General features: G+C 56.7%; 1 protein-coding gene across 1 annotated transcript in view; it reads right to left on the bottom strand.

Moving 5' to 3' along the window:
• Window positions 1–1,456: 1,456 nt before the first annotated feature.
• The window catches only part of RAD54L2 (RAD54 like 2), a 91,566-nt gene continuing 74,336 nt past the window's right edge, over window positions 1,457–18,686 (bottom strand). Inside the window, exons 15-22 of the mRNA XM_075547441.1 lie at window positions 15,014–15,113; window positions 13,772–13,977; window positions 13,214–13,386; window positions 12,624–12,820; window positions 7,998–8,197; window positions 6,922–7,011; window positions 4,727–4,819; window positions 1,457–2,800 (exon numbers count right to left, since the gene is read on the bottom strand). Of these exons, the coding sequence (XP_075403556.1) occupies window positions 1,806–2,800; window positions 4,727–4,819; window positions 6,922–7,011; window positions 7,998–8,197; window positions 12,624–12,820; window positions 13,214–13,386; window positions 13,772–13,977; window positions 15,014–15,113 (2,054 nt within the window). The 3' untranslated portion in view covers window positions 1,457–1,805. The remainder of the gene's footprint in view (window positions 2,801–4,726; window positions 4,820–6,921; window positions 7,012–7,997; window positions 8,198–12,623; window positions 12,821–13,213; window positions 13,387–13,771; window positions 13,978–15,013; window positions 15,114–18,686) is intronic.

Genomic DNA, 18,686 nt, shown 5'->3' with positions numbered 1-18,686 from the left:
GAAACTGAGAAAGAAAGCTCTGTAAGTTCCACTTTTGGTGTTCCTGGACAGCATACAGACACAGACAGACAGACAGACACATGCACACCTATCCACCGCCTCCTTGGGGACCACCGTCCCAGGGTGTGTCGAGGTCTCCAACAGCGCACCCGGCGGCTACTGGCTGGGCTGCCTGCCCCTGGGGCCGGGGAGAGGCAGGAGTAGGAGCTTGGCGGTCAGGCAGTAAAGCTCTGGAGCCGCAAAGAAGGCCCGCCCACTCAGTCATGGGGCGCGGAAAAGGGAGGAAAGCCAATTGGAAGACAGGATGACCGGCATCATCAGGAAAGGGGAGACCCACCGGAGCGGTGTGTTCTTCTAAGGCAGGTCCAGGCCTAGGGCTCCTACAGCTAGCTAATGGCCTCCTCCTCCTGGGAGGATGGAGGCTGCAGACAGCAGACCCACATGACCGTCTGGCAGGCTGGAGAAGCCAGCTCCCCACCAGAAGTCAGGGAGTCCGTTCCCTTGGGCCAGCAGCCTCCATTCTCCAACTTGATGGCGCAGAATCGAGGGCCTGCCTCTAAGGGGATTTCGCTCCAGGAGCTCAAGCTCCGAATCTCCCGGTCCCCGGACGCCCCTCCTCCTGCGGTTGGCTCCCCACCACGGCGCTGTGTCGTCGTCTAGTTTGGTCAGGGCTTTCTTTTTTCCCCAGTCAAGTGGCCATCCACTTTAAAAAAATAAAATAAAACAACACAGTAGCTATGGGGTCTGGACTATCTTAAACTCCCTTACCCAGTACAAACACGCACACCAACAAACAAAGGGCACAGGGAAGCCCAAGTAATAAATAACTGCCGTGAGAAATAAATTATCATGGAGCTTGCTCGGAGGGAGGGAGGGGGCTGGGACAGGCCACCAGGACAGGCAGTTTGGGGGTCAGGTCCGTGTCCGGGAGAACGTCTCTTCCAGCCACAACTCCGGCCCACTCATCCACGGCGCTGCGCCCTCCCAGCTTCTGCGCTCATCCCACGCCCTGCGGAGGGTGCCGGCTGCTCACACGCTGCCGCCGGGCAGAGACGCAGACCCTGGGCAGGCCCATTCGCTCATGATTGCTCAGAATTCTAAATCGACGGTGGCTCTGGACCCACGGGCTGGTCAGCCAGACTTCTCTTTGCCAACTAGGAGACTGGCTTCCACGGCTCCTGTGTTGGGCGCACCCTGAAGGTCCCACAAGTCATCACACTGATTTCCATTTTCAAGAGGAAAAATTCCGTTCCCCCCTTAGTCCCTCACCCCCCTCCCTCCCTCCCACCATCACCCCAGCCTGTTACATACATGTACATACTTACATAAACACACACGCACACACGCACACACAAACATATATACCTGGTCTGCTTCCTTCCCCGCCCCCCTGGGACCCCCCTTCACATGGGATCTCAGTCTGCTCCCCTGCCCACCCTCCCTCTCCCACCCTCCCTCCCCTCTGAGGGCCAAGCTACGTCACCCAGTAAGGCAGCCTTCTGGGGAGATGGCCTTTCCAAAGACAGATGGGCAGTGGGCCTCTCTCTACCCTTGGGGGGGGGGGTGATTGAGCGAGCGAGCGAGCAGACGGTGAGAGCAAGGCAGGGGTGGGGGCAGGCTGTCCGCCCTGTCACCACCCCAGGTCCCCGTCTCCCTGCTATGGCTGCTCTGTCGGCACTCCGGCCTCTGTCAACAGCAAGAGTCCTGCCACCATGGTCACCGCCCCCCCGGCCCTTTTGCCAACTGCCCTGTTCTCAGAGAGCCCACCACTGCTCTCAGCTCTCGGCGGGGCGGGCTCCCACTCGCTACTTCCCAGTGACCTCAATCACGTCGTCGTCCTTGTCCTCGTCCTCATTGGAGCTGAACCCGACCTCGGCGACCTCGTGCGGGTCAAACGGAGGCACCTGGGACCGGAGGAGGCCACCAGTTGGGTAGCCTGTGTGAGGGGACATGTAGCCTGGGTAGACAGACACGCCCCGGGAGAGGGGGCTGGGCAAGACCGGGGATGGGAACGGCGCAAACATCCTGGGCTCGGGCAGGAGCGGCTGAGAGAAGGGGAGCGGGTAGTTGGGCAGCATCCCTGACACAGAGGGGTTGAGCATGAAGGACGGGGTGCTGGCAGTGACTGAGGTAGCCGTGGAAGAGGAGCTGACAGGGCCTGTTGGCACCAGAGGGTCAGTGGTCACTGGGAACACCAGGCGGGCATCTGCCAGTAGGTTGGACAGCTGGTAGTAGGAGGGCGGGCTGCCCATGAACAGGGAGTTCTCCCCAGCCTGGGAGGTGAAGGGGGGGGTGAGGTTATGGTTTAAGGAGACGGGTGGCATGGCAAGCCCGCCGGAAACTGGGTACCCGTGTTCATAGGGCTGCAGGGGGGCCGGCAGGTGGCCCTTCCTGGACCGCCGGCGGACTGACTCCTGGGCAGCAGGCGGGGTGGCCAGTTTTCGCTTGTGGCCCCTCAAGTCCAAGACGGAGTGTCTGTCCCCACAGGGCTGGCCGGTCACCAGGAGCGAACTGTTGAGGCAGTGACCCCCAAGGCGAGGCTCAGTTCCAAGAGCCGTCCCAGGAAGAGCGCTGCTGTCCACAAGCTGGGCCGGGGGGCCAGGCAGGGTGGCGTGGGTGCAGGGGGAGCTCTGGCGGGGTCCCCGGGCTGCGGCCGCTTCCGCGTACTGCTGGAGCTCACTGAGGATCTCAGGGCTGTCAGGGGAGACGGGCCTGGCCAGTCCCTCAGGCTCCGGGACTTTGGGTGATGAGGCACTGTGTCTGCCGTTGCTTGTGGACTCGTGGGAAGGCCCCTGAGAACCTGGAGACAGAATGTGCAGGGAGCTGAGAAGGAGGGGCGAGCGCAGAAATCCCCCCCAGGGACCCTCAAATCCAGTCACCGTTGCAGGGTCATAGTTCTCATTTACCAGAGTCAGACCCGGCAGGGGCAGGAAGGCCCAGGTGACCAGCCAGGGCGGGGAGGGGCACTGACGTCACAGAGCAGCCAGTTCCACCCCCGTTCTGAGAGTTCTGAGAGTCAACTGGCACGACTGGAGAGGTCACAGTGTGACGCGATACCAGGTGACAGGCAACTGTCACGCTTACCTTTTTAGGGTGGCAACTGTGTTGTAGGTAGGGGACAATGTGCTTAATTTTCGTGGCATCAAGCCGATGCCAACTGACAGGTGACCCTGTAGGGCAGTGCTCCTGTGGGTTTCTTTACGGAAGCAGAAAGCCTCATCTTCCCCCGTACGGGGCAGCTGGTGGGCTCACACAGCTGACCTCGTGGTTAGCAGTCCAATGTGTGACCGGTATGCAGCCCAGGCCCCTTGGTCTTAGGAGAGGACTACTGCAGCAGTCTCGACAGGGAAGGCCCAACGCCTTCAACTTGTAACTGGGCCAAGCAGCACACAGGGAGCTGGGGAGGGATCTGAACAACAAATGTGCGAGGACCCAGGTGTACGGGCGTTCACTCGGTGCTCTTGCTTCGATCCGTCTGTCTGTCTGTGTGTCTGTCTGCGAGGGATCTCGCCACACCCTCACACCTGGGTGGTCTCACGCGCTGTCTATTCCGTTTCGTCCATGCCCGAGCCTGTCCATGTGGGTTCCCGAGGCTGTCCCTCGTTAGGGGAGCAGCACAGTGACCGAGGGGCTCAACCCTCCAACCTCGTGGTCGGCAGCTCCCTGCGGCCCACACAGCACACCCCTCACCCTGGCAGGAGGAGGACACGTGAGAATCACGCCCACCAGGGGGAGGGTGGCAAGAGTAACGTGCTATCCATAACACCCTTTAACCCGGCAATTCCACTTCCAGGAACTTTTCCTATCCTACTGGTAGATCCACTCTGTGGAAGCGACCCTGCCCGGAACTGTGGAGACAGACACCAAGCTACAGCGGCACTGTTCCGGGGTGCCGAGGCCACAGGGAAGCAAGGCTGGGGTCTTTGCTTGGTTCTCAGTGTGTGCAAAGGTCTGCTCACTTTCGACTGCAGTCAATCAAGTGTGCAATGGCCCTGTGAGAGTGTGTAAAACCAGCGGTTGTAAAAAATGCAATACAATGACGTTTCCGAGGACCAGGTAAATCTATGCCCTCTGACATCCGTGCCCCCGGGCACACCTTCCACAAGGTACATCTACAAGGCACACAGACAGGCGAGTGAAGGGGACTACGGAGAACTCGCATGCTAACACACTCACAACAGTACACTAGTATTTGGTTGTTAAGTGTAAGGATCGCGGAGCTTCAAAGAGCTCAAAGGAGAGTACAGCATCTTTGTGTTCCCTTTTGAAGCCCCTATCAGTAGAAAGGGCTACCGTCTCGGGACCCCTCCAGGGCAGCTCTACTCTGTGCCACAGCCGCTAGGAGTCGGAATCAATTCGATGGCGGTGAGTTTGGGTGTTGTAATCACCAGACACGGGCTCCACCTCCAGGGAGGCACACGGGATGGTGGGGGGCCAAACACCTCTTGCCACTGAGTGAGTCACCGCTCATGTGGACCCTGCACACAGGGCCCGAGACTCTGAATCTTTACAGAACCAGGCAGCCTCGTCGTTTTCCCGAGGAGCAGCTGGTGGGTTTGAACCATGGACCTGAGGGGCAGAGTGGAAGGGAAAGTCACTCCTCTCTCTGCCCTCCGCCGTGTCTTTGGAACGTTGAACCGTTGAACCAGGAACGTTGAACCAGAATACACATGATCTACTGGGAAAATGAATAAGCTGCAGGTCCCGGGGAAGAGGGGTGACCTACCTGAGGCGGCGGCCCGGCCGTCTTCGGGGGCCTTGGGTCTGCCAGTGGCCCGGACAGCAAAGATCCGCCCGTCACTGGTGCGGATGTATGTCCCTACGAAGAAGCATGGGAAGACTGCTAGCGGCAGGTGTGTGCACAGCCAACCCTGGGAAGCCCCGCCCAGTCACGATATGAAAGTTGGTCTACGACCCTCTCTTAAGCCCCTTGAAATGAGAGAATCCCGCCCACACTGGTGGTACACCAGTTTGGAGCAGCATAGCACTCCCTCAGAAAGTTGGGAATAAAATGCCACCTAGCCCCATACCCCTCTACTCCTACATCTGAATCCTGAAGCAACAGAGGGGCTCCTCCATGCCGCTGCTCCCCTGGCTGCAGCCCAGAGAGCGGCTGTCGGAAGCGGGGACCATGCTTCCACACATGCTGAAGGCCCTCGACCACTACAACCCCACCCGCCAGCTTCCCCTGCAAAGACCAAAGAGAATGTAGAGGTTTCACAAGACTGAAGATGGGGGTCTAAGAAACTTGCCCGGTGGCAGCTGGCCCACATTCTTCGAAAAGTACCTCAGAGATGCTAGCTGCCTTTCAGGATCCACCATCAACCAGAGACCAAGGACCGGCTTCCTAGCGTAAAACCCCAGTAGGAGGCGGTGTTGAAAAGTGCAAGGACACAGGGCCCGGTGGCAATGCAAAGAATGCGGAGAGTGCAACTAAAGGGGCAGAGCCACGGGCCACCGGGGTGCAAACAACCCTGGCTTCAGCGCTGTGCACTGGCTTTGGGGAAATTTCTTCCGATTCAGGGCCACAATGATTAGCCGGTAGATGCTGAGGGAGATTCGAGTTTCGGCTCAGGGTTGCCTGCTCAAACCAAGGAGGGTTTGTCCGCTGGCCTGGACCAGCATCGTCTGCGTTTGGCACGGGAAGCTGCTCAGAGAAGAGCTCGGGGGCAAGGATGCCATCGCTGCGGATGCAGAGACAGACCGCAGACTGGGCAGAGTTGGAAGATGATGAACAAGCACTATGGGAGTTCAGCGCCTCACCGTGGGCACCCCTGGCATGTGTGTGGTAATCCAGTTTCACGTTTCAGAGGGAAGAGATTTACCCTCTCTGCAAGTGGAGAAGAGGAGGAGGAGCTGAACCAAGAACAGACAAGCACGACACGAGTCAGTCACAGTCACGGGACGCGCCTGAAGCCAAACAAGGAGCCGCAAAGCCCCGCAGCACGGCGGAGCCCGGGGGAGCGTGCTGAGAAGGGCAAATGCTGCCATCCAGAGAGAAGGCCTCTCACAAGGGAATAACAGCGCACAGTCCTTGATGACTATCAGCCGTGGGGCACTGAGGCCTGGGGGGACACCCATTAACCTGGGCAAGCGGGAGCAGTCGGCAAGGAGAGAGGGAACATGATGGCAGCTGAGACCACACTGCGGGGTGTGAAGGGCCTGCAATGGTGTGAGCGATGAGCAGGTGCTTGGGCAGACACCTGGCTCTGGAGGGGGGTAGCGGCATGTGCTCATGAAGCCACCGCAGGCTTGACCATGTGTATCTGACTCGGTTGTAAACTTCCACGAGTGGGGGCTAGCCTACAGGGGATGGAAGTACGAAAATGTCTTAGACAGCACCAAACACTTGGGGGAAATGAGTCTCCGGCACAAGTGGGGGCTCAGGACCACAGCAGCAGAAGACACCAAGGTGAACGGCATAACACAGTCAGTCCTAAAATACCGTGTTCTACAGCCTAATTTGGTGGGTAGTTACTAGAGTCTTAAAAGCTGGCGAGAAGCCATGTAAGGTGCAAATATTGTTCTCTCTGGGTCAGTAGGAAAGACATGCAGAAGCTGTGTCCAATGGACTGAGCACGGCCCCACCACCCTGGACAGAAGAACTAGGGGTGCGGCTCTGTAAAGGATCACACTGGAAGGGACTGGGTAGAAGGAGAGGAAGAATGGACAAGCCAGAGCTCCTGCCTTCAGTCTCGTCTCCCCGTGTCCGCTCAGGCCTATCCAAGACGATTCATCACAATGACGGCGAGAGTCAAGCCACTGACCAAACCCAGCTCTGCTCCATGTGACCTCTCTCTCCTGGAGAAATGACCCCTCGCTCCCTTCCCGCTTGTGCCACACCTCCTCCTCCTGCTTCTCGGGCCAGTGCTCAGACCAGAGGCAGGACAGGAGTGGGCACCTGGTCAGGTGCTTGCTTACCTTTCGTCCCACGGATGATGTGGATACTCTCGCCAGCAGTGATTCTGGCCTGGACATCCGTGGAGCTGTTCAGTCCAGGAATAACAATATCTGGGGAAGACACAAATTTCAAAGTTTGATTACGCTGGGCCTGGCTGAGGGCGGAAAAGAAACGGCCTTCTCCCGTCCACTTGTGCTCCTCACTGCTTCTCTGGAAGCCTCTCAACTGACCAAGGGCCAGCGGCCAGGAGGGTGAAGATGGCAGACCTTCGCACACAACAGCCACCCCAGAAACAAGAAGCTTTCGGGAACGCCACCCGCCTTCCCATCCGGTCCCCGTGATTTGATTTAAAATTCGTGGAGTTTGGGTTTGGGGAGAAATCCGTTTGAGTGGCTTTTCTCTCTGTTTTCTTCGTCCTCCGGCTGCATACCTGCATGACTCTGCACCCCAGCACCAGAAGCTCCAGAGTAGCCTGGTCCTCTGCCGTACCGGCATTACCCAAATGTCTGCCTAAAGAGTATTTTCAAGAACCAGCAGAAAAGGGGGCTAAGGTGGGGGTCTCGTTTCAAATGCTGTAGATGTACCTGAGCAGAATTAAAAGATTCTCAACCGAGTCTACATATCATGCATAGTTCTACGTAACAAGGTAAAATAAAAAGATCATGAGCTGCCTTCCGTTCCAATCCCCCTGAGTCACAGCGCGAGGAGGGGCCACCCAAGCCCACTGACCCACCACCCACCTCTCCTGGCTCGGGGTGGGATGAGCCTTATCCGCTCCCTCCTTATCCAGCTCACAAAGGAAGGAGCGGGCGAGGTGGGTGGCTGGCGCCACCCGCATCTGACCCTAGGCAGGCAGGGTAGACGACCTGCGCGTCCCCGTGGTCGGAGGCTACCCCGCCACACGCAAAGAAGGCCTGGCTCTGAGTTCTTCTTGGACAAGTTCGCAGACTGCACCCTCGAGGCCAGGGGCTGCTTCCTTCTCGAGGTTTACTGCAGCGGCAAGTGCAGGCCGGCCTCAGAGGCACAGTCTGTGAGAAACACTTGCTGGACGCACACCGCCAGCGAACTACACAGAGACCAAAGGCAGGAGGCTGACCTGTGGTGGTGACCACCTTCTGCACAAGGACCCCTGCCCGCTGCAGGTAGTTGATCGGGAAGTTCGTCGATGGACTGGTGGCCGAGGCGGCGCCCATGCTGCCTCCGAGGGGGACGTGCCGTGGCATCATGGGGATGGGGGTGGACTGCACAGGTCGCACGCTGGCCACGGGCTTTTCGTCACTCTTCAGGGCTGGCTGCCTGTGAGACAGGGACACACGGGCTGAGCGGGCTCGGCACCAAGGCCATCCCCCCTCTCTTCCTTTCCTTTCTCGAAAGGTTTCTCCACTCTACCCTCAGTTGCTTCCGGAGGATCAGAGGATCTCTGCAATTGAATCAATTGAAAGGGAAACCAGGGGCGTTGGTGGAATAAGAGGACATCGTCCTCTAGAATCTAGACTGCCTGAGCGTCCTCCGACAACTTCCGAGAAAACACATGGTGGGGGATATCCCAGAGATAGATTTTGGGGAGCAACTGTGCAATGCTAGGATATCTCACCAGCTCCCAGGTACAACGGTGCGACAGATAAACCCATGCACAAGACCACACCGGATGCCATTTTTGAATGTGGATTTAGAATCCATTTTGGTGGCGGCCAGACTGCAGACTTCGGCACGCTCACAACAGGACAGCAAACCCACCGGCAGACTTGCCAGACATGGCCTGTGTGAGAAGACAGACAGACAGACGGCCTGCCTGCCTCAGGCAAACAGCAAGGTCGGCAAAGCCAGCGGGCTACAGAGGCAACATTGGTGCTGGAGAGAGAGCTGGCGCCTGGGCCGCAGAGAGGATGCAGGCTCTTCATTGGGAAAAAGAAAACGGGTGTCCCAGGGAGCACGAAAAATAAGACGCCGTGGCTCAGCACTCCTGAAGGTCAACAAACAGACCTTGAACTATTTACACCCTTTCCTTTCTTGGTCCTTGGTTTTTGTTGTTGTTTGATTTCTTTTGTAGCTTTGTTTTGCTGTCTTGTTTTTGTGCATATGATTGTCTCTGCAGGTCTATCTAGATAAGACAGGCTGGACAAACAATCCAGAGGAGAAAACAAGGGGACCAGTGGATGGGGGAAAGGGATATGGGAGAAGGGGAGTGGGGAAGAGGGTATTAACAAACCCAGGGACAAGGGAACAACAAGTGATCCAAATCAGTGGTGAAGAAGGCGTAGGATGCCTGGTAGGGCGTGATCAAGGGCAATGTAACCAGGAGGAATTACTGAAACTCAAATGAAGGCTGAACATGATAGTGGGACAAGAGGAAAGTAAAAGGAAACAGGAAAGAGCTAGGAGCAAAGGACATTCATAGAGGTCTAAATACAGGCGTATACATATGTAAATATATTTATACATGATGATGGGGAAATAGATCTATGTGTATATATTTATAGGTTTAGTATTAAGGTAGCAGATGGACAATGGGCCTCCACTCAAGTACTTCCTCAATGCAAGAACATTTTGTTCTATTAACCTGGCATTCCATGATGCTCACCTTCCCGACACGATCGCTGAAGACAAAGTAGGTGTATAAGCAAATGTGGCAAAGAAAGCTGATGGTGCCCGGCTATCAGAAGATACAGTGTCTGGGATCTTAAAGGCTTGAAGGTAAACAATAGGCCATTGACCTGGGAAGTAACAAAGCCCACATGGAAGCAGCACACCAGCTTGTGTGATCAGGTGTCGATAGGACCAGGTATCAGGCTTCAAAGACCCAGAACAAAAAATCATATCATTGTGAATGAGGGGGAGTGCTGAGTGGAGACCCATCTGTAGGCAATTGGACATCCCCTTATAGAAGGGTCACAGGGAGGAGATGAGCCAGTCAGGACGCAGTATAGAACCGAAGAAACGTACAACTTTCCTCTATTTCTTTAATGCTTCCTCGCCCCTACTATCATAACCCCAATTCTACCTTACACATCCAGCTAGACCAGTGCATGAACACGGGTACAGGTTAAGAGCTGGAAACCGAGGGAATCCAGGACAGGTAAACCCTCAGGACTTATATTGAGAGTAGCCATGCCAGGAGGGGAAGGGGAAAGTGGGGGGAGAAAGAGGGAACTGATCACAATGATCTATCGACAACAGAAAAGTGGGTGAAGGGAGGCATCGGACAATGTAAGACATGAAAGAAAAAAAAAAACAATTTATAAATTATCAAGGGTTCATGAGGGAGGGAGGGTGGGACAGGGAGGGGAAATTAGGAGCTGATACCAAGGGCCCAAGGAGAAAGAAAATGTTTTGAAAATGATGATGGCAACAAATATGTAAGTATGTCTGACAGGATGGATGGATGGATGGATGGATGGATGGATGGACGGACGGACGGACAGATGGTAACGAGAGCTGTGCGAGCCCCCGATAAAATGATTACAGAAATTAAGTTTAATAAAGAGAAGAGGAAGAGGAACCTCCATGGGGTCCCTGGGTGAGCTCGAGGAGGAATAGCCCCGGGCTGGCCCTGCCCGGAGGGAGGCACGGGAAGGCCAGGGAAGCAGAGCTCTTCAGACAGGGCGGCAGGAGCTGCTCAGCTGAAAACACACGGTGGAATAGCGCACCACGCAGCCAGAACCAGCCACGGGAGCCGAGTCCCACGATCTCTCCCTTCACATTCACCCTCTTGATTCTGCAGGCCGGCCCTCCGAACATGACTTTCTCCCAGGATCCCTCTGGCTCCACAGGGCCTGACCAGAGTGCTGTGCACCCAGATGGGCCCTCTAACGGGCACCACTAGTTTGGCGGGCCTGAGCACCGGCTGAGCATGTCCACAGGTCGCGCGGCCCACCGCTCAGCTCACTGGTGAGGTTTCCACAAAGCTGTCCCAGCAAACCACCCTGAAATCAGGGATCTGGGCATCTGCAGACATCTGACTCCAGTCTGGACGGCTGCACAGACCATGGGGCAGCCCCCTCCACCCCACCCCCGGCCCTGTGCCCCCCCCCCCCCAGTTTCTAGGCAGGCTGACAGTCACAGAGAGCCCCTGCAGGTCCAGGGGCCCGTTTCCTTAACACCTGCCCCGGCAGTTCTGTGGGGGCTAAGGACCCTGGTGAGTCGCTGAGAATCAGCCCGACCCTCATACTCTGCCTCGGTGGGAAGGCCTCTTCACAAACTCCCAGAAAGGCACAGCCATGGTGCCAGAGTGGGCCAGGGATGGCACTGCCACATCTGCAGTCCAGCCCACTTGTCCATGTGCCTCCCACTAAGCTCCTCCCACGGTGACAGGGGAGGGGACCAAGGGAGACGAGGGAGGGTGGCTGCACAGAAACAACGCTGGAGGCTCTGAAAGAGCATGAGCTGCTACTTGAGATGAGAGCACTGTGGACGTAAAATGTCATGGACGGACTGATCAGAAGCCAGGTGCTGAGATCTGACATGGGCTCAGTGCTGTAGCTCTCTCTCTGACAGGTTTCCAGAGAAAAACGGGTTAAAATAATTCCCACAGATTGAAGAATGATCTTGACTCATGATAATTAGATGATTTTAAATGCAAATGACTCAGTCAAGCAGCTGCCCTAGCTGCTCCCGAGTGGGAGGGGGAGCACCGTCTCAAGCAGGGAATGAATGCCGGGGATCAACAGGGGGGTGTGGGAGGGGTAGGCGCATCCCTGGGAATCCTTACAGGCTCGACTACATGTGTATGGTATCCATTAATGAGACAGAGCACAAGAGGGCGCAGTCATGAACCTTCACTGACAATCATCAAATACCTGAGGGAGGGGGGAGTCACCCACTGCACCTGGGGACTCGGGAACACAGTCTAAGGGAACCCCAAGGGCAATTCCACAGTCCACAAAGATGACACTCTACACCCTGCTCTGGGGAGCAGCCACTGGGACGTTACAAGCTCTTGAGTGGTCCCTAAGGAACAAGGACCGGTCCCTCCCCACCTGGAGCTTATCTGTGCAACAGGCTCCTAGCCCAAAACACCAGAGCCAGGACCGAGTGGTGGCGCTCAGCACCAGACACGGCTCTGGATGGGATCCCAGCAGAAAGCCCAAGTGAAGCTGGGAAGCCTGGGAGACCAGGCCCAGTGGTCGGGTAGAGTCTGCGGCCTACAGTCACCCTCAGGTCTGGACTGAACTCACCCATGGCTCAGCGCAGGTGAATTACTCAACGGAAAACCCATCCGCTCTGTAAACTTGCTCCCGGTTCACAAGAAAAACAGAGTTGACTACAAAAAGAAAGCCAGTTGAACGCAGATGACTCTTCCATGTTTTCTCCCCAAAGGCCTTTCTCCCTAGGCACTTCTCAGCCAGCGTCCGTGCAGTGCAGACTGAGAACCGTGCTAGGATGGTGCTCACGGGACCTCTGCCTGGGCTTGTAGCACACTCACACGCCACGCGAGGAAGCCCTCGACCGCAAACTTGGCTTTCCTCCTTGAAGCTTGCTGCCAAGGCAAGGGCTGGGGCCAAGGTGCCAGGAGCAGGAGGCAGCTATGCACGGGCAGGGACTGGGCCCCTGTGTGTGGACACGCTGCAACCCAGTGATGCTGACCTGCCCGTGCACGTGACCCAAGAACAGAACCTGTTCGCTCACAGCAGGGAAACCCTAAGTTGCCGGCTGTCCTTTGGTTAAAGAAGAAACCAGCGCAGAGATGGAGGGAGTCTGGCCTCTTGCCCCTCCCACGACTCACCAATTCCTCTGGCTGAAGGCAGGGATGCTGGCCAGGCTCTGGTCACTGGCGGGGTAGTACTGTGCGTATGATGGGCGGGTGTAAGGGACGGACGTGCGCTTGTCTTCCTCGTAGCTTTTCTTGGCTGCTTTCTTCTCGGCCTTGGTCAGCTTGTGATCCTTTCGGTTCAGCAGCAATGACTCGTGTTCGAAAGGCTCCTGAGGACACGGGAGGACACCGAGTGAATTGCCGGTCTCTGCGCCAAGAGGCCGGTGCCTGGTGAGCCTTACTCTGAAGCCAACAGAGAACTGCCCACCGCGCAGACACACAGGCATGCGTGCCCATCTCCGGGCGAGAACACACCTCACAGCTCTTACCCCGCACCCGGCCTTCACACGCAAAGACGGGGACTGCTCAGACAATGCACAACTACACCTCCGGGAGTCTCCCTCCGTCTCTGCTACTAGGAGAACTCACACTGACCAAAAGATGCACCTGGCTGAGCTGTCGGCACTCCGGCCCAGGGGAGGATGGAGCGTCAGAGGCATGGTGCAGGGGACGGGAGGGGAGGGGCCTCGCTGACAAGAGAGAGCAGGCCGTCAGGGCTTCACCTTGGTGATGAGGTGAGGGTACTTGAGACAGGCAAGTTGCAGGACGGGCTCCTTGACCCCCTTGGCGTCCCAGGATGACTGGGGCGCGGGCTCCTTCTCCACAAAGTGCAGCAGGTTCTCCACCTCCTTCCGCGTGAAGTTTAGCATCGGATTCAGATCGTCCACCACCCGGTCTGGGACGGAGAGGAGGAGGTGTGAGTGCCGGCCGGCTGGCCGGGAGGACTGCAGACGCGCAGGCCAGCGGGGCATTCTCATCGCCGTTTGTCTAACCCACCCCGGGCTGGAGACCCCGGCTGAGGCTCTGGGCAAACGGAGACGTCCCAGGACCGAGGCTGGTGTCCTGGCTAGGCTCTTCTAGTCAGACCCACTCTCGGTCAGCTGAGGACCTCTCTTCCCAGCGCAGCAGTGGGTGAGGTGGGAGGGCGGCTGGCTGTCCAGGAGTTGAAACCCTCTAAGCCGGAGCCCACCCCCACCCGCATCCTCCCCGCCACCACTGCTGACTATTAAGACGTGGCGCTGCAGGGGTGGGCCTCTCCCTGGGCCTGCAGGCCGGCCCACCTGACATGCCCTGCTTGGAAATCTGCCGGTCGTAGATCTTCTTCTCGAGGGTGAAGTCGGCCACCAGGCGGTAGATGTGGCAGGGCTTTTTCTGGCCATAACGGTACACCCGGCAGACTGCCTGGGCATCGTGGCAGGGATTCCAGGAAGCATCAAACACCACCACTCGATTGGCACCGATCAGATTCACACCCAGGCATCCAGCCCTTTAAGACACCAGTCAACAACCACGGAGGGTCTTTAGTCTCAGGGTGGTTTCCAGTCAGCACCACCACTGGGTGCCTGCCCCACCCAAATGTACCTTCTAGCCTCCCCTAAGCACCCCACACAGAAGACCCCTCCACCCCTCTGCAGGCAGCAAGGCCTCACGTCCTGGCCTCTGCCGGGAGAAACCCCTGTGCACAGGGGGTGCCTTTGGAGAGCGAGGGGCTCACACCCTGACGGGGCATTCTGTGGGCACAAGGCAACACTGCCCTTGGGTTGCTTGGGCTCAGACAAAGGCCACCAGCCCTACAGTTACACTGGGACTTCATGGTCACATTCACCGCATGGCCTAAGTCTCAGGGCACTCTTGAAAGAAAAGCAAATTGTGATCACTGTTGGGATTTTTCCTTTACTAACTTCCTTTTAGCTTATTCCGTAAATTTTCAATAAACCAAACGGGGAATAAAAATAATAAAAACCGATTAAACAAGGGCATCACATGTTTTATAAGTCACATATTCTTTAAAAAACAAACATATTTTAACTGGATCAACAGGGAACTTGAATGACCAGGTATTACATTGGCCATAATCGAGTTTTCAAAGCTCTGCCTGATAGCAAGTCTATTCACATCACTCCAGTACAGTCAGGGGATTGACCCGAGGCTTAATCCACGCAGAGACCTTGCAGATGGGTTTGGGCTCCCGCCTCCCGTCCTCCACAGGCATAACACAAACTGACTGTTCACAATGTAAGCTCTGAAGCTTCCCCTCCGTCCGTCACCCTTGGATTCTGTTATCGTCATCGATCACAGAGGCTGGTGTGCTTCTTCCACATGTCTGAATACAAGCCTTAAGGACCCCAGACGCTACTCCCAACGATAGCCGGGCCCCATCTGCTCTCTCGCCCACCCTCGGCTGCAGTGCTCCCTGCATGAGGGTGGCAGCCTGGGCAGATTGGCTCTCACTGAACATGAATGAGGCTCTGGGGTCCTTGCCCAATGCGGTCAATGCCTGGCCTCCTCCTGGTTGTACTCACCGCGTGGACAGGAGAAACAGCCACGTGGCGAGGTTGCTGGGGTCATTGAACTGATTGATGAGCCGCTCCCTCTCAAAGGCAGGGGTGCTGCCATCCAACCCTAAGGGGGCGGGAACCACAGGAAGGGAAGGCGTGAGGGCGGGGCATGGAGCAGCATGGCTGGAAAAGTACGCTTCAAAAACACAGCAACCATGAAGACCACTAGGCTGCTGAGATTCCCACCACTGGACACTCCAGAGGCACACACTGAAATGGACACATCAAGTTACAAATGGTTCCCGGGAGGTGGGGATGTGCAGAGATTATCAACTACGATTCCCTCCGTCTTCAAGTATTTTGGGTCAAGTCTAAGGCCAGGTTTCCCAGACTTCAGAGCGCATACGAATCACCCTGAGAGCTTGGTATCCACTGCCTCTCCCCGGGCCCCAGTGAGTGCGTGAGGCCAGCAAAGGGTCCTGCACATTCATACGGATGGTGCCCCTCCACCAGGACTGTGCACTCCCCCCCCACCCCCCCGCTCAACACTATGCTATTTTCAAAGGCATTGCCATCACTTGATTGCAGGTCACAATGTCCCTACAGGACAGAGTGGGAGTCCCCACAGGGCGGGCTGTGGACATGAATGCCAGTCTTCCGGTCAGCAGCTGAGCACTCAGCCACTGGGCCTCCTTAAACCTCGCTCAACAGAAGCAAAGTGAATCAATGGAGAGTGGGGGAATTGGGGTGGGGGAAGAGACTGGATGACAGCTTAGAAACACAAACAAGACAGTGGGCAACCTTTGCCTCTGGTGCAGTGAGCACGAGGGCAGGAAACGCCCCAGCAGAGCCAGGCTGCTACACCAGCTGTGCGTCCCTGTGTCTTCAAGAGCAGAAATGTCCCCTGGAGTTTTCCTGGCTGTGGTCCTAACCGGAGCACATCTCCCGGTAGTTCTTCCTCGGTACCACTAGAGGAAGTCTGCCCCCCCTGGGGACCTACTGCAGGCTCTCCCCTGCAGTCCCTAACCTCACTCTCCAACGTTTGAGTACAGCTCAATGGTGCCGCATGACGCAGGCATGCACTGAGGATCGACGGCATCAGACAGAGCAAGGTCAGGAACCAACTGTTGGCCAAACAAGCAATTACTCATGTGCAAGCACAGCTTGAGGTTGAAGAAAAAGTTTAAAGTCAAGACGTGCGTGAAAGTCGAGGCACAATCTGGAGCATATACCACGGAACCAAAGGCCACCTCCACAGAGGGTCTGACACCCTGAAAGCCACCAAGCTGTGGACCAGCATCAAGGACACCCTGCCTCCAAAGCCAGAAGATCATTACACAGAAAGAAAAAACCAAAATGGAGTCCAGCAGCCTCAGAGAGCTCCCTCTAAGTAGTGAAGTCAGAGAACTGAATGGGGGTTTCAAGGGGAGCGTGAGGAGAGCACCTACAGACTGTGGAGGACATGAGCCACTGGCCCTCGCCCACCACTGCAGGGGCAGCAGGTGAGCTCGCGTAGGAGCATGGGCAGAAGACGGCAGAGCTGCCCTGAGGCCTGCTGACCGACCGATACTGCGCTAGCTGGCGGCACTGCACAGGGCAACTCCAAAACGGCTTCCCAGAACCGTGCTGTGCCTTCTAAAGCAAGGCCAGGTCCGGCTCCCGTGCGCTCGGGGCCCTGGGGGAGCGCTGACTCACAGCAGAGAGACACGGGCCATCCCGCGCCACCTCCCACCATGCTGTCTGAGGCCACCTTGTCACGGAGCCACCCCTCTGCTTTGCCAAGCAGGGGGTCCTATTCTAGGGACCTGACTCTCCTGATAGGTCATACAGGAACCATCTCAAGGAGGGCCTTGTCCGTTTTCACTGCCCTTCGACTTTAGCAGGCCTGACGTCTTTTTCTAGGGATGGGCCTCTCCTGCCAAAGTCTTGCCACCTTGCTTCGAAGGAGCACTCATTCTGGCTGTCCTTCTTGCAAGACAGGTGTGTGTGTCCTTCTGACGATGGTCCGTCAGACTCTCGGCATTCTTCGCCAGCACGCAATCTTCCCCAGTCAATGTGCAATCTTCACAAGCATGGGAGGCGTTTGAACACGACACCACAGTACCACTAACACGCACACATGCAAAAGCCACAACTAAACCCTTCACAGAATCCGGATCCTTGGTCTGAAGACTGAGGGAAATGGCTTCATGGACAGGCCAGTTCATGGGGCGGGTGACGTGCTGGTGCTCAAGCTCAACTCCGAGCTCACTTCACATGGCCCCGCGGGAAAGCTTGCGGCTAAGACACAGCAGTTGGTCTGCCGTCCTGTGGATCGGCAAGGGGAAGGAACATCAGGAACCGAACGAGGATGCCGAGTGAGTGGCTGAGAGCCTTCATAAACTCGATGGCCCCCCCTCACCCACCCCGCCATAATCGGACAAGAACCAGATGGTGTCTGGCGACATTTTGAACAAAGATTTCACAGAAGAATCCTGATCCAGAGGGGGAAAACACACAACAAAATTTCAACTTCTCCTAAACCCGAGGCCATCTGGAGCCTTGGAGGGCAGATGATCCCGACACTGCTGTTCTGAAGACATCTTGACCCTTTAAATCAAAGCTGCCCTGAAGTCTCGTCAAAGCCAGACGATAGTTCGTCTAGCTGAATTTGTAACACAAACCTGCCCCATCTAGTTCCCAACAGCAACTGAAAGGATTCAGCACGGCGCTGGGGGCAGTGAGTGTATGTTCCTGAGCGAGGGAGAACTCAGGAAAGGTCGGTGAGGGTGGGGAACAGCTCAGAGAATGGGGGTCACTGCGTGTTGTGCAGAGTATGTGCTTAACAACAATAAAGATAAGCATAATTCAGAGGGAAAACAGGCAAATAACACGCTGTATTTGGCAAACCTCCTGTAAAACACCTCTTTAACGCAGTACAAAGCAAGTGTCACTCTGGGGAGCCAGCCAAAGCCCCGGTATCGTGGGTCACCTCATGTGCGCGACACTGAGAAGGGGCTGAGAAGAAGGGAGAGGAGCACAAGCAAGCAGGACCAGCACGAGAACCAGCGGGTCTGCCTGGAAGAAGTGAGGGTGGCACGTCGCCCCACGTGCTCCAGGCTCGTCCTTAGGCAGCGCCAGCACCTGGAGACAGACGGACCTCACGCTGGGTTCAGCGAGGCCCACGGGCAAGAGGAAGGTCCCGAGGAGGCAGCTGGCCAGCAGCACACCAATGGTCTCGAGCACGTCAACGCCGCCGAGAAGGCAAAGACCAGGCCCTAGTCTGCACTGCTGGACACGGGACGGCCACTCAGGGCTGGAACGGGCCTGGTGGCACCTGAAAATCTACTGAATGCAGGTTCCGGGCACAGGGCGGCCTCCCACTGGCCTCCAGCTCTCTAAGCTGGAAGCCATCAGCAGGGGGTGATTTCCCCTCGGCCCTGCCCGCCTTCCTCCCCCACCCACCCCAGCGACATTTGGCAATGTCCGAACACATTTTTGATGATTAAATTGGAAAAGGCGGGGAGCTACTGACATTTAGCAATTGGGCACCCAGACGTTGCTGAACATACTAGATGGAACACGCAGCACAGCTCCCAGAGAGCTACCTGTGCTGGGCCCGAGCTTCTCCATCTTTCCCCACTGCCCCCCAAAAGGGGCCCTAACCTCAGTGTTGGCGGTGCAAGCCCGCCCGACAGGCCCGAGGAAGGCTGAGTGG

Source organism: Tenrec ecaudatus, chromosome 4 (assembly GCF_050624435.1).
Source record: "Tenrec ecaudatus isolate mTenEca1 chromosome 4, mTenEca1.hap1, whole genome shotgun sequence".
NCBI classification, from domain to species: Eukaryota; Metazoa; Chordata; class Mammalia; order Afrosoricida; family Tenrecidae; genus Tenrec; species Tenrec ecaudatus.
Note: the sequence above shows the minus strand (reverse complement) of the source record. Positions and strands in the feature narration are given on the sequence as shown.